Source organism: Ambystoma mexicanum, chromosome 3p, assembly GCF_040938575.1.
Source record: "Ambystoma mexicanum isolate Mex_15411 chromosome 3p, UKY_AmexF1_1, whole genome shotgun sequence".
NCBI lineage: Eukaryota > Metazoa > Chordata > Amphibia > Caudata > Ambystomatidae > Ambystoma > Ambystoma mexicanum.
The window spans coordinates 312,071,322-312,086,691 of record NC_090925.1 but is presented as its reverse complement, the minus strand read 5'-3'; the positions used below and the strand labels follow the sequence as shown (position 1 = coordinate 312,086,691).

At 47.2% G+C, this 15,370-nt stretch overlaps 1 protein-coding gene across 1 annotated transcript in view; it reads left to right on the top strand.

Annotated features, from left to right (window-relative positions):
* Positions 1-13,526, top strand: part of PRPF6 (pre-mRNA processing factor 6) — an 845,164-nt gene extending 831,638 nt beyond the window's left edge. The window contains exon 21 of the mRNA XM_069650843.1: positions 13,302-13,526. Coding sequence (XP_069506944.1) covers positions 13,302-13,454 — 153 coding nt within the window. The 3' untranslated portion in view covers positions 13,455-13,526. The remainder of the gene's footprint in view (positions 1-13,301) is intronic.
* Positions 13,527-15,370: the final 1,844 nt, after the last annotated feature.

Sequence of the window (15,370 nt, the reverse complement as noted above, 5' to 3'; positions counted from 1 at the left end):
GCCATTACTGTCCTAGCAATTGAAGTCACCGAACGGTGTAGCAAGTTTGTATGAAGCATCTCTCAGCAGTATTTACTTGCTTATCTTGATTCTGAGAACGTGTTACGAAGTGTATTCGTACTGTTGCGCATTGCCCTTTTTAAAGAATGCTCATTTAAAACTGGTTGTTAAGTAAATAATTATTTTACATGAGAACCTTGAGTGTAAGTGTTATTTGGATACTTGTATGTGTGGATTTCAATTCTACAGCTCACATTTACCCTTCTTGAGATAAGTCTGGCTGCTCAGTCACACTACCAACTTGGGTGTACAGACCTATACTAATAGGTGGGTTACCTAATACCAAGAGGACAAGACTGTTGTAGTCTCCCACAGGGTTACTGCATACAATCTTGCCTACAATGAGCTGTAGAGCAGTACAAAAAAATCAGTTCATACAGAGACCCAAGTAAACATTTACTCACTTAGTTATATTAAAATGTATTTATTCATATATATATATATATATTTCTTAGGCTTGTGGCTCTGCTTAGATCACATGCTGTGCATAGGCTGACATCTAGTGGTAGCCGCGGAGTATTACATTTTTTGTTTTCGAAATTCGAAAAGGGACATCGACAGGGCATGCCAGTAATACTATCCCTAGTGTGACGTCCACTTTACCCATGGTCCTTCACCGTTGCGGTCCCTCAGATTGTTTTTTTCCACCATCGTAGTCTAACGCATATCGCAGAGTTCCTTCTTGGCTGACATTATTATTTAGTAAAAGTTTAAACTTAGATTTTCTTTCTGTCCTTTGGACAACCATACACTGCAAAATGACCAGCAACGTCTTCAAGGACAAGACCATCTGTCGACGACTCCCGTCTCGACAAACTTTTTCTGCAAACTTTGTCTGCAGCCTTTCCAGGACCCAAAGGGCCTTGCCCCTGCACAGTTAGAGCAGGGAGGGGGGTTTCATATTCCATCTCACTTAGAGAATGCATATTCCCCTAGACTCCCATTTATTTCACAAGGCTGCCATCTTTATATAAGATGGAAAACACTCCTTTTAAATTCTGTCCTTTCTGTAACAGTAAGTTTCCCCGGAAGGATTCACACACAGTGACTAACCTTTGCCTCATTGGGGACCACGCCGACAAACAGTGCAAGTCTTGCAAACTGTTTAGGCTGAAAACTTTAAAGGACTGCAAGACTAAACGCTGGGCCCACCACGCCATGCAGGCTGAGGCTGCCATGGACGTCGAGGGAGCCTCCAGCGATGCCAGTATCGGCATCCATCAGTGACACAGAGGGCGATCAGGATCCAATGGATTCCCACACGTGAGCCCCCGACTCCAACAGGCAGGCCGGCCGTTCTGCTACGGAGACGACACCCGGCGGCTTAAGCACCCCCAGTTCACACCACACCAAGCACATCCCCCATGGGTGAAAGTCGACCACGCCATCGATCAATAAGCCACATGCGGTGTCGAAGGGAAGATCCGAACATTCCCTGTCCTCTGGGCCATCGCGATCACCAAATTGCAGGCCCCGAAACAGATGCCAAAGTCTGTTTCCAACACCGCGTCTAAATCTGGGAAGTCCTCTGGTTCCCGTGACCGGGAGTCGAAAGACACGTGGGCGGGCTGGGAAAAAGCTCTAAAATGAGAAACTTAATTAAAAAAAACACGTCCCTGACACCCTACTGATAGCCAGAAAGTCAGAAAAAATCTAAATCTTCGACACCCCAATCCTCAGTCACAAGGTACGAATAGTACCAATTACTCTACCCCTAAGGACACCCTTTCAGGGGCAATGGATCATAAACAGTCTCCTGCCCCAGAACCTCCACCTACACCTGCTCCCTCTGTGTTGCCAAGCTCCTCCCAATGGACCCCAGAACTATTCGATGGGTGCATGAGGAGAAAGTCAAGTTTTGTAAATTTCTTTGAACACCCAGATCAACTCCACAATCTTCAGGGACCCCCTCAAGGCGAGGCAAACAGCACGCCACCAAGTGAGCCCACATAGACGTAACGCAAGCTACCTCATCATATCAAGACGCATATTACTCTCCAGCATTGGGTCTGGCATGGATTCACATACTCCTAAATATCCCCCGTCATCAGGCTGGGAATCCTCGGTAAGGAAAAAATCTTTCTCCCAACAACCAATCACTGGTCTCTGGGTCATACTGCCCCTGCCAATAACTGCCCTCTACCTAAACCCCTCCCCTGGCATCCATCTTCAGATATTTACCGCACGTTCAAGTGGTGGGAGTCCTTGTGCTTTAGCTCTCAAGCTTTTACTGCGTTTTGCTCTATTTTTTCAGTCAATCGAGCCTCAAACTCCATCGATCCATCTTCCGATTAACGGGGACCTGTTTTCGTATTCTTCAGCGCCCCTCAAGGGCGATTTTTCATTGAGTTTCTTCTTGGAGGATTCCAGAAGATTCTTCAAGGCCTACCCCGCGTGGACATGGCGGATGAGAAGGACTTGGCGCCTCTCTTCAAGGTTTGCCCCAGCTGCAACCTACGGAATGTCTTTTCGGACGACAACCATTCCCTGTGCCTTTACTACCTGCACTCGGACCCGACTCACGTGGAGGATGACTGTGCGGATTGTTGGGAGATGGTGACCCACACACGGACCGATCAGCGCAAGCGCCTCAACTAGTGGCTGCAGGCCAAGGCCACTGCTCTGGGTGAGTTCCAGCAGCATGCCTCCCCTGCCCTGAAGAAGAAAGGTGAGCAGTCTTCTAAGACCTTTGAGGGCACCCCTCCCATGTGGGCCCAACATAAGGTTAAGCACCGTGAGTACACTGCCGCTGGGAGCGCCATTGCGATGGGCTCTTGGGAGGCCAGGGCGAGTACAGCGTCTCCAGCGCCTTAGCCAACGCTCAGGATCATAGAATAAGAGGAAGTCGGACCATCCGGGCAAGCTCTTGGAGAAGACCCAGCCCAGCCCTGTAGAGAAGGCCAAGGTGGAGCGGGGCCCGACCCTCCCCTTAAGGTGAAGGCTGCGGACCCAGCCAAGACCGCGAAGGCCCAGGTGCATCAGACGAAGGCCCAAACATCCATCTAAGGAGTGGTGGCGTCCCTCGCGAAAGCCGCAGTGGCGGATCTGCAGGGTACGGCCCCAAAGGTGAGAGTATCCCTGCTTGCCAGGAGGGAATCATCTTTTCAGCCCATCGAAAAGATGCCGGAGAAGGTGATGCCCATCATTTCCCAGAAACCGTCTCCCTTGGTCGCAGAGAAGGGGGGGGGCACGGTGGCCCTCCAGGGTGTGGACATCTCCTCAGAGGAGGAGCTCACCAACCTCCCGATCCTCCAGGAGGGACGATGCGTTGAGCGCAGGCCCTACGGGAGGGATCCCGACAGGGGCAACAGCGAAGGTGACAACGAAGGTGACGAAGAGGAGACAGACGAGGAGCAGCAGGGCGGTGATGACGTGGAGGAACAACGTAAGCCGCAAACACCCTTGTCTCCATCGCCTCCACCATCTCAACACTACCTGGGGATATCTCGGTGGATTTACGGCTCTGCATACTCTGTGCTCGGAGATCTGGACAAGGATGCCTCTTACGCCGGAGGCCATACCTGCAGCACCAGAACCATCGAGGAACCGTTCAAACATTCACCTCCCTCTTCCCCCTCCAACCCCCCCGGAGGGATGAGACGGACCCCGGACCCAGCGACGACCGGCCCTGGCATGGACGACGACGGCAGGTTGGGGGATCTCCCATCGCCGCCTGCCAGATCTTCACTGCCCAACGAGATCTCCAGGGCCTCAGAGCTATTCCAGCTCATCCAGGAAGAGAAGAAGAAATACGGTTTCCTATACCAGCACCGAGAGGTGAAAAGGAAGACCGTGCTGTCGATCCCACTGTTGGATGACATTTGGGACGAGGGGTTGTCCCTCGTGAAGAACCCTTCATCGGCTCTGACAAAGAGGGACCGTTATGAGAAAAAATATAGGGTGCCGGACTCTGCACCCAAGTGCTTACGGTCCCAGCCATCGCCAGACTCTGTGGTTGTGGCAGCGGGCAAGAAGTAGTCTTCGGGCTCCCCCTCGCCTGCGGCTTCCTCCACCCCGGATGGGGAGGGGAAGAAATTGGACGCCATGGGGCGAAGAGGTATCACGTCGGCAGCGGCGACTATCAAGGCCGTTCACGCCCTCACCATTGCAGTGCGTTACGACAGAGAACTTTGGTTCAAGATGGCCCCCCTCCTGAACTTCCTTCCCGACGACAAGAGGGCAGAGGCATTGGAGATCCCACAGGAAGATGAGGTGGCTTCGGACCATGCCATTACAGTGGCCACGGACATTGCCGACACGGGATTCCGTCAAATGGGGAATGGCGTTTTCCTTTGTCGGCGGGGTGGCTGAGGGCCACTAATTTCCGCCAGGATGTTCAGTCGAGGGTGTTGAACATGCCCTTCGACAGGGACAATTTGTTTGGGAAGACTGTGGACAAGTCTCTTCAGGCCATCAAGGCGGACAAGGAGACGACTCGTGCTTTGGGCACTCTCCAGCAACGACGGCCATCCTTTTGGATTTCTGGAGGAAAATCCCATGGTTCTTCTGAAGGATTCGGAGGAGGTGCTTCGTCCTACCATCAACCCTCCCGCTCGTCAGCCCAGGAGACCTACAGAGGCCTTGCCAAGTCTGGAGGTGGACGTCGTCGCCAAGCCAAAACCCCCAAGGCAGCACTTCGACGTCAAAACAGGACCGAACTGGCCGTGGAGGCAGACCCCCCACCCGTGCACCCCGGTGGGAGGCTGGCTGGTGAACTTAGTCAGCGTGTGGAAGACCATCTCCACTGACCGTTGGGTGCTGGACGCTCTCGCCCACGGACACACCTTAGAGTTCCAACAGAAGTGTCCCCGTATACCACTGGTGGCCCTTCAGGAAAATCACATCCCTCAGCTGCTGCTGGAGGTGCGGGCCATGGTAAGAAAAGGTGCGATAGAGCTCGTCCTAAAGAGGCTTTGGGGCTCCGGAGTGTACTCTCGTTACTTTCTTGTCAAAAAGAAGACCGGCGGTTGGAGGCCCATCCTGGACCTCCGCCGTCTGAACAAGTACAGCAAGTCTCAAAAGTTTTGGATGGTGCGCCTTCAGCACGTGCTAGGACAGCTGAAAGAGGGGGATTTTCTGTCGTCGCTGGACTTGGAAGATGCCTATTTTCACATCCCCATTCACAAGGACCACCCCAAGTATCTGCGCTTCGTGGTTCAAGGACAACACTACCAGTTCAAGGCCCTTCCCTTCGGACTAAAGTCAGCATCAAGAGTGTTCACCAAGTGACTCGGGCCGTGGCAGCGCAGCTGCACCTACGAGAGATCCACGTGTACCCTTACCTGGACGACTGGCTCAAAGGACCTCGCTGTTGAACACAAGGCGAAGACCGTCCACCACCTGACGGAGTGTCAGGAAGCTTCGAGGACAAGATCACACTCAACGAGGTTTCCATCGAGCGATACGGTGGTGGGGAGTGTGCGAATATCTGTCCGTAGGCACGGATTTCCAGATCCCACCTCATCAGGAGACGGTCACCACAGACGCCTCTCTGGAAGGATGGGGAGCACACATTGGAAGTCTTCATGCAAGAGGCCTGTGGTTAACGGAGGACAAGACGTTGCACATCAACGTGTTAGAGCTACGGGCAGTGTTTTGGGCCCTCAAGTCCTTTCTTCCATCCCTTGAGGGCAAGGTGGTACGGGACTTCACAGACAACATCACCACAATGTTCTACATCCGGAAGCAGGGGGGAACCAGATCCTCTGCGCTCTCCAAAGAGGTGCAGGACCTTTGGCACTGGGCCCTAGCCCAGGGGATGTTCCTCATCCCGTTTCATCTGGCAGGAGTGAAGAAAACTTCACTGACTCTCTCAGCAGGGAGCTGCGCTCATGCCACGAGTGGGAACTTCGACAGGACCAAGTGGATCACCTATTCCACAGATGGGGAAATCCCCAGATCGATCTGTTTGAGACGGCGACAAACACCAAGTGCCGGAGGTTCATCAGCAGGTTTCCACATCCAGGGAGCAGGGGGGGCGCGTTGTCTTTCCCCTTGGACGGCCTGTTCCTATTGGCGTTCCCTCCGTTGCCATTGCTCCTTCGACCAGTCAATCAACTCAGACGGTCCCGGTGCAGGATGATCCTTGTTGCATCAGTGTAGCCAAGACAGATATGGTACCCGGACCTTCTGGACATGTCAGCGTCCCCTCCAGTCAAGCTTCCGGAGTTTGCAGATCTTCTCACCAGGAAAGGAGGTGCAATCCTGCACCACGACCCAGGATCGCTGAACCTGAAGGTCTAGCTGCTGCAGCACTTGAGTTTGGGGGCTACGATCTCCCAGCGGACTGTAGGGAGGTGCTCGTCAAGACCAGAGCTTTGTCTACCCTCAAAAGCTATGGGCACCGTTTGGTGCCGTGCTCTGAAGATTAACCCTCTGAGTCACTGCTCCACAGGTGCTTCCGTATTTGTTGTTGTTGGCCAAGGCAGGATTGGCCCATGCTTCCATCAAAGTTCATCTGGTGGCTATCTCCCGCTGTACCAGGTCTCCGGGAAGATCACGATTTCGCTCGTTCCCGCCGGTGAAGACTCCGGCCCCGGCATGGGAGTCCAATGTGGTTCTGACTAGGCTCATGGGCCCTCTGTTCCAGCCTATGCATTGGGCGCCACTGACATTTTTGTTGTGGAAAACAACTTTTCTGGTGGCCATCAGCTCCGCACGATGAGAGGGAGAGATCCAGGCCCTCTCCTGTAAACCACCTTATTTGACATTCCACGAGACGAGGGTGGTGCTACGGACGCACCCCTCCTTCATGCCCAAGGTGCTGTCAGACTTTCATCTAAACAAGCCCTTGGTGAACAGCACGAAGGGTTTCCGGAAGACGTCTCAACTTTTTGTGACCTTTGGCCCTGTGAACCACAGGAAGGCCCTCTCCAAGGCTTCCATTTCCAGGTGGCTCTCCGGCTGCATCACCCATTGTCACTGGTTGGCAAACCGACCGTTGCCTGGCTGTCCGAGAGCCCACTCGACCAGAACGATCCCTGCAACTACGAAGTTCCTGTCTGGTGTGCCCCTGCTGGACATCTGCAGGGCTGCTACGTGGAGGTCGACGCACACCTTCACAAAGTTCTACTGCGTCGACAGGGATCCCAGGGAGGAGTCCAGAGTCGGCCAAGCTTAGACTTAGCCCAATACTATGATGATCATGGCGTTTACATCATCCAATACCCAGACTACACCGACCAACCAGTGGCTGACTCCCCGGTAGACAACCAGCTGCAATACGACCTACTCTTTAATCCTGCGGAACACTTTAAGATCGATACCCAGGAAGCTCAACTCTATAAAGAATTTGTAGAAGATATCCTTAGGGATAAGAAATCGGCAGCACAGTTTATCCCCCTGCTTCAATCGGTCCAGAGGGGTATTCAGCCCTCGCTCATTACCCCCAATCTGACAAGGGCAGTCAACCCATGCATCGGAAATATGTTTAGACCAGCCGCCTCGAACCCTTTATACATTAGAGGGCAGCTAAAGCCTGATTCTCTAGTAGAAATGTAACGGATTATAAGGCACAGCACACCCCAGTCAGAGACTTTTTCCACTTACACTGGCGCGCAATAAAACACGCCTTTTTAATTTATATTATTTGAACCCTCGGTTCTTTTTTGAAGAGACACCCAACCCGTCTCACACTCACCTTAACAAAACCCCCCCATGACACGATGGACTATGAACCAGGCCGGTGTGTAACAAAGAAATATTTATTTATTTTTAGAATTCAAATGAAAATCAGAGCAAAACAAAATTTTAGGGCAGCAATCACTAGAGTGTTGACAATATAAATGCAAAATCTTACAAGACTGTTAATTCAACTTTCTAACATCATCTACATAAACCTGAAATGGAAACAAAATCACTTTTTTTCACATTCATAGATGGCACTTATGGTATGCACTTTCCCAGCAACACTCCCCCAAACACCTGCTAACTAAATTCTGTGTGGATGGAAAGCAGTGGCAAGAAGTAAGAAAGAAGAGTGAAGAATTGGCTCTTAAATTCGACCCACCACCCCATACTAGGAAGCCAAATGAAAAATTAACACCCTCAAAATGAGCGAAATGGCACACTCTGATTTCACTGGTTAGAGGTCAGTTTACATTTGCAGTTGGATGAATAGGACAGACATTTGTGCGTCTGCACTAAATAGACAAAGAAGCTTACAGGCTACTGAGCAGGGTACTAAAGCAACGTAACCACAGGTGAGGAAATCGATTTCGGGAGGAAATCAATGCATCAGAATTGCAATTTCTTATACACAGGCTTTAAATTGGGAAACGGCTAAGAAAATGGGCTTAGCAGGCGAAATCGGTTTTTGGAATGGGAAACAAAGACAGAACGAATAGGATACTAATGGGAAGGGATGATTTATGGGATGATATGGGGTCTTTATGGGAAAAGCAAATCAGATTTTTTTAAAGAAAGCAAATGCACAGGCAAAATCGGTTTTGTCAGCACAATGATTAGTTCTACTGAGACTATATTTTAAAGACTATAATTGTTAAAGAAAGGCACTTGTCATCAAGAGGTTGAGTTCGAATTACAACCAAATCACAGTGAATCTCTCTATAGGGGAATTAATTTGAGTTATTCCAAATGATAGTAGGGACTTAGACAGGTAACTAAAGGAAATAAAGAACAAATATACTAACAGATATGAACATACACAGATTCTTCTAAGGAAAAAGGTGAACAGAGGATACTGCCAATTTGGAAAATTACTATAGTTTTTATGGGACTTGAATAAGGTTTGAACGGGATGCAAGGTAAAATAGCGGGATATGCAGTTTTTGGGTACTGGGTTAAGGGATACTTGGAAGGCAAGCTTGAATTTGGTCATTTAGACAGCCAGCAGGGTCTCTAGGCGGCAGAGCCACGGATCTGGTCACGGGCAGCGGGGTCAAGAGATCTGGTTACTAGGTCCGCTGGGCTCTCCTGGCTGGGAACAGTTGAGCAAAGTCTGGTCACTGTGGACAGTGGGATGGGTCAGCTGGGCAAAAAAGTCTGGTCACTGGTTTCTCCTAAAGGGATCAGCGGCCTTTCCTCCTTTCTCCCTGAATTATTGGGATGAATGTGGTTCTGGATAGGTGGTTCTGGATAAGTGGTTGTGCTTGGATCTGGGTCAGCTACCTCTGGGCCTGGTTCTGGAGTCTTGGAATCTTGCAGGGTGAATTTTGAATGTTGAATATTCTTGTGCCTCCCTGTCTATCTCTTATATAGGCAGAGTGACACCATAGAATGTTTACAATCTGGGCGGAAGTACCCTGGACCTACCCCCTGAATGGGATAGGCCAGGCTATTTGTGTTGCCTCTTCCGTGCGGGCTGATTGGTTCCAGGGAAGTGACCTCACCATATGTGTATGTGTTTTATGACTTGCTTTGTTGCGTTTTTCACCAAAGTTACTCTTTACCAAAATAAGTTATGGAACAAAACCCTCATATTTACAATAGTCACCATCATAAAAATCAGATTGTAAAATCTGGGATTTGCCAAAGAATATGGCGGTTTCGAACGCCAATTCTTAGCGATGTTGCCTCGCCCTTGGGTACAATTTTGCATTTTTCAGGAGAAACATATTCTCTAAACTTCTACAAATGGCTACACATAAGCATAATATTATTTAGCATAGTTTCCCCAAGTTTAATATCTGTGCCATTTATGCTTCCCCCACAAATGCATTTTTCCTACCATTTCGGTTCACCAGAGCTCCGAGAGCTGCACATAGTCTTATTTTGCTTGTCCAAAAATTACACTAAAACTGTCATAATATCACATCGCTGTTTATTCAAATTGCAAAGAAAAATGTCTTAAAGCATAAATGTTCTGCATTGTCAATTAAGTAGATTTGCCCAAGAAGTGAGCGGCGCTGCCACCCCCGCAATCCAAATTGTCTTCCCATTGTCATCTTTCACAAGGGTTTCCATGAGTCCTCCAGTGGACACTTGGGATGAATGGAGAGGAAATCACGCCTCTGAGGCAAAACACAGGACTTCCCCCTCCATCCTTTGTCCCTGGAAGCAGTTCTTCCTGGCAGTCTAGGAGAACCTGTAATTATCACACTAGTAGGTCCATGGGAAGAGGGCACATGCCCTTGCAGCCTTAGTCAATAATGGGTGCGGAATTAGCCTTTAAACCAAACTGGTTTGACAGGAAATGCCTGGGCCTCAGCCAGGCTGTTGATTTGTCTTTTGGGGGGAAAACATATATATAAATATATATATATATTTGTGTTTCTGTGTGAGCTACAGTATTATATCACATTTAGCTTTCCCAAGGTCATTTTTGCTTGGCAACAACAGATTTACACATGTTTTTTGTGTGATGTTTGAAATGAAAGTAGGCACCAGTGCGATGCCGTGTTAAATGCAGGTCATTTTCATGTGCAGCCTTGAATGTTTAAATGACAGAACAGCAAGGCACGGCCATTCTGAATTTGGGTTGTTTTCTCTGGATTCCCGTGAATGAAAACAAAATGCATCTATTCTTGGGGTGGCTGTGTTCAACTCTCACCCCATATGTACTCGGCAGACAAAAGCACAGCCATTTTTGGGTAACTGCTGAAATGCCAGACAATAACAACAATTTGGACTTTTAAAACCAATTTTTTTCATTATTACAGTAGCACTAAAAGAAAATACTCCTGTTACATAAATATCTCTCTGCACCGCAATACCTCCCTCTGCTTTTCCTTTTCCTTTCTTCTCATTCTCCCAATGGTTCCTCTGTTTGATTTTCCTTTGGCTCATCAATCAACTGCAAAGTGTGTCTGTGGTGACAACTTTTTATTTGATTGATGTGGACCCATTTCTCTTCTGACAGCTCTCCTTTGGGGATGCAGATTATGTAGGCGACAGGTGAAATTTTGTCTACAATTTCAAAGGGGCCGCACCAGGAGGGGAGGAATTTTCTCTCCTTAGTCTGGTTCCTCTGAAAATTGTACAAGTACACCCTGTCTCCTACTTGGTATTCTTTTTTAGTTGTTTTTAAGTCGTAGTTGGTTTTCGTCCCCTCTGCCTATTTTTCCAGATTCCCCTGAGCGTACGCAAAAGCATGCTGAAGGTGTTTTCTTAGATTCTCAACATTCATGTGTTGTGGAGGCGTTTATCAGTGTCTGCTCTTGTGTTCTATAGAGCAGGTGCTGAGGTAGCACCTTTTTTGGTCCATTCATTCGCTAAAATGGAGACATTTTGGTCACACAAGATGGTGTAGATCTGATGGAAATCAGGACAAGCGGTAATCTGATGTCCCAACTTGGCCCAGAATCTGCCACAAACTTCTTGAGAATGCTCGCAGTGGTTTTATTGTACCTCTCAACTCCCTCACTAGAGGATGGGCCGTATGCAATATGAAGTTTCCTTTTTACCCTAAGTATCTCCCACATCTTTGTCATCACTTCGCTGGTGAAGTGACTTCTTCGGTCTGACTCAATCCTTTGGGGAAGGCCAAAACGTGAGAAGATGTGGTTAATCATCAGGGCAGCTGCTGTTTCTGCCTTGCAATTTGGGGCCAGGAGACATTCCGCCCATTTGGTAAACAAGCATGTTACTGTTAACATGTACTTAATCCCCCTAGAGGAGCGAATCACGGGCCCGATAAAATCTACTTGTAAATTTGACCAAGGCAGTGTCATTCCCCTCTTCTGGAGGGGAGCTCGGTATGTGAGTGAACTTGGCTGAAATTGTGCCCGCACAAGACAGCCCTTCAAATATTCGCTGAGGTCCTGCCCCATGTGTGGCAGGTATGCAACCTCCCACAATATTTATAGAGTAGTATGAAACCCCTGATGACCGGCTGTGGCCGTGTCATGGGCGTGACTTAGCATCAGGCTTAGGAAGTAGGTAGGTACCACCCACTGGTCACATCCAGAGATGGATCTCCTTACCAACAAACCATGCTGGATTCAGAACATTTTGGGAAACTTCATCAACACCCTGAGGTCCTCTTTCCCATTGTAATCGGTTTCTGTCAAAAGAAGGTTCATGGGGTCCTCAATGTGTTGGTAAAATTTTCCCAATAATCGGATCCCCTTTTTGTGCTGTAATTAAATCAGCTTCTGGGGTCTCCTTACTCCACTGGGCTGTTGAGAGTTAATTGTGAGAAAGTGTCTGGGACCTGGTGACAACAGTAACCAGGGACTCGATCTCAAGAAGATCCTCCCTGGATGGCTCCGGTTTTGGCCAACTGATCAGTCAGGTTGTTTCCAGTTTTGTCCAGTCCCTCTATTCTGGAATGACCCTTAATCTTTTTCCAATAGATCGTCATCCCAATATTTCATATGAGCTTCCCATGTTTAAGTGGCTTATTATTGGCACAGAGCATTCCCAACGCCGGCCACCAGTTCCTTTTTTCCCGTTGTTGTCAACATGGTAGGAGCACCCGTCCACATAAACTGTGCACTTGTCTTCCTCATAGCTTTGTGCGGGGAATTCAGGTACGCCTCTGTTGTCTTGGGTTTTGAGACTTTGTTCCTCAAGAGTTTTCTCGGGCACAATCAGCAAAATGGAAATGCATCCATACCTTCACTAAGCATTACTGTTTGGATTCAGATTGCATGCCTAAGTAGGCCAAGCATCTTTACACACATTTTTCTGATAGAAATTGTGGGACACAGTTCATTCCTACTTTCTTGTCTTCCCATGTATTGGAAATAAACTCTCTATTCTATTTGGTGTGTATAAATAGTAATGAAAATCCAGTTATGGAGAAGCAAAACATGCATAGCTATAATCTGAATTCTCAAGCATGGTTGTCTTCATAAAGATCCCTCATCTGAGTATTCTGGAGTAAAGAACAGGTATGAATGTAAAGCAAAGCTGCCCTTTTGAAAAATCAACTTGTTCCATAGAGCGGAATAATGTACTGAGACTCGACTGCCACTGCGCTGCATGATGGATACTGCAGCAGGCTTGTTGTCTTAAAGTGACAGGTCAGTGTGTCTCTAGTTCTCTTTGACTTCCTATCTTTTTAGTTTTTCATATGATAATATCCCTATGTCGGGGCAATGAGATTTAATATTATTTTGAAAGTGTATTCTGAGATCCCAGCCAAAGACACTGAGCTGTTCTGTATTTTTGAATGTAATGAAGATTCTCATTATGGATAACTAGGATTACAATTGAGTACATTTTGCTTCTTAAATTGGCAGAAAATATGCACAAGCATACAAACATAGACCAACTGCCTCTGTCTGCTGGAAGTCTCTCAGTGTGCTGATCTAATCTGCAGTTTTTTCCTTCATTAGGACCAGCAGGAGGAGGTTCGTAAGCGCTGCGAAAATGTGGAGCCACGGCATGGGGAGTTGTGGTGTGCAGTCTCGAAAGACATTGAGAATTGGCAAAAGAAGATTGGCGAAATACTGATCCTTGTATCCAGCAAGATCAAAAATACCTTCTAAAGCAACCTGTCACATTGTAAATTATTCTGTTCTTTTGTATATTAAATGTCCCTTTGTCAGTTTGTTTTAAAAGGAATATTTTGTATGTCTTGTGAATGGAACAGATCTATTTATTCTATGGTTTGTAAGAATTCATTATGAAATAATTTACTTTACATGCATCCCAGCAATCATTATCATACACCCCTCTGTTGTATTTCCCTGTATATTTAAACTTATGTCTGTCTTGTCTCTTGCCTTCACCCTCTTGCCCTTCCCGCTAATCTTTTGGCCTGTTTCCTTGTCACATGATCGGCCGATGGTCTGGTTATTAGAGCAGAGTTACAATTTCCCTTAATTCAGGCAAGATTTAGTACTTCAAGACCACAAGGGTGGTGATGTGTGCAGTATAAAATCCTATTAGCGTAACACATACATTTGGTGGAGTGTGGAACAAAATGCTGGTCTTTCCCTTCTCCCTCTAAAACATCCGAAGTTGACTGTATTATTCAAATACTGAAAATGACCCTACTCAGAAGTACTTGAGGACAAATTGGTCAAATGCTTTGTATTATGAGATGCTCTACGAAACATTCCAGCAAAACATATTCAATAGGAAAACTTATTTTTTGTTTTTTTCTTTTCAATCTTATTAGGCCAAAAACAGCTATACAGTGTTCTCACATATGGCACTTTAACACATGTTCCAACTACACTTATCACAGACTAAGAGCAATTTTAGGTATTTGACCCATGGCTATTTTATAAGACTGTGAAAACCTGTACGTGCCATTCGGGAAAATTGAGGGGAATGGGGAGATGAGATGTGTGGAATAGCAGATCTTTTTCAATGGAAGTCAACATCTGAGAACTCACAGTAGTATATACATGTTTCCTCAATATCAGAAGGAACTCTGCATACAGCTGACCCATACATGAGTTCACATGCTCAGCCTTTAGTCCATCACTATTATATCCCCTTATCTTCACCCAGTCTAGCTGGTTTCCTTCATCCACACTTAACTCTCCTTTGATCTGATCAAATGAGAACTGCAAGATGAAAATGGGGCTCAGAGAACTCCTGGTGAGGCCAGAATACTTGGGTGCTTTCAGGTGACTGTGAAGAGGATTCTGATGCTCATCCACTGTACTTTTCTTTTTTTGTGTACACTTTATTTATAGTTTTCATATAAACAAACATTAACAGCAATAAAACAAAATGGCAAAGGTCTGAAAGCATTTGATATATCAACTCAAGACACATTACAAACAATACACACAAACTATCAAGATTCCAGCAATCCATTCACCTATTGTAATCCTTCATTTGCTCTTATGCGGGGATGCATTCTTACGACTATTAAGGAGATATTGCTGATAAGGAGCCCAAATATCATGGGGCAGTGCCCTGGGTGGCCCGGTACATATAAAGGGCAGCCTCCATATCGAGACAGTACGTGATATCTGAAAGCCAGCCATCAAAATGTGGGGGCAGGCTCTTAACACAGGTAATTGCTATTCTCCTTCGGACCAGAACCAGCACAAGCCCAATCAGTTTCCTAGCAAATCCAGGTACAGATCGGGTAGGGCCATCATGGGGTTTATTTCCACATTTCCCATAGTATCTGCGTGAGTATTCCAAATACTCTTTCCCAGAAATCCAGCACCCTTGGGCAGAATCATACCAAATTAATAAAATTAACCTTGGGTTGTTTACACCTGGGGCAGTTTTATGAGAGCTCAGGGTAAAACCTAGGCAACTTTAAAGGTGTGTAATATGTTTGATGGATACATTTGAAATGTATTGGCTGGTATCTTGTATTCATTGAGACCCGTCTAGTTTGTTCAACAATATATGACCACTCTTCTTCCCTAATTACTAGGTTAAGGGCTAGTCTCCCTTCTGCACTTGCAGGGTTCAGTGTCAGCGATCAGGC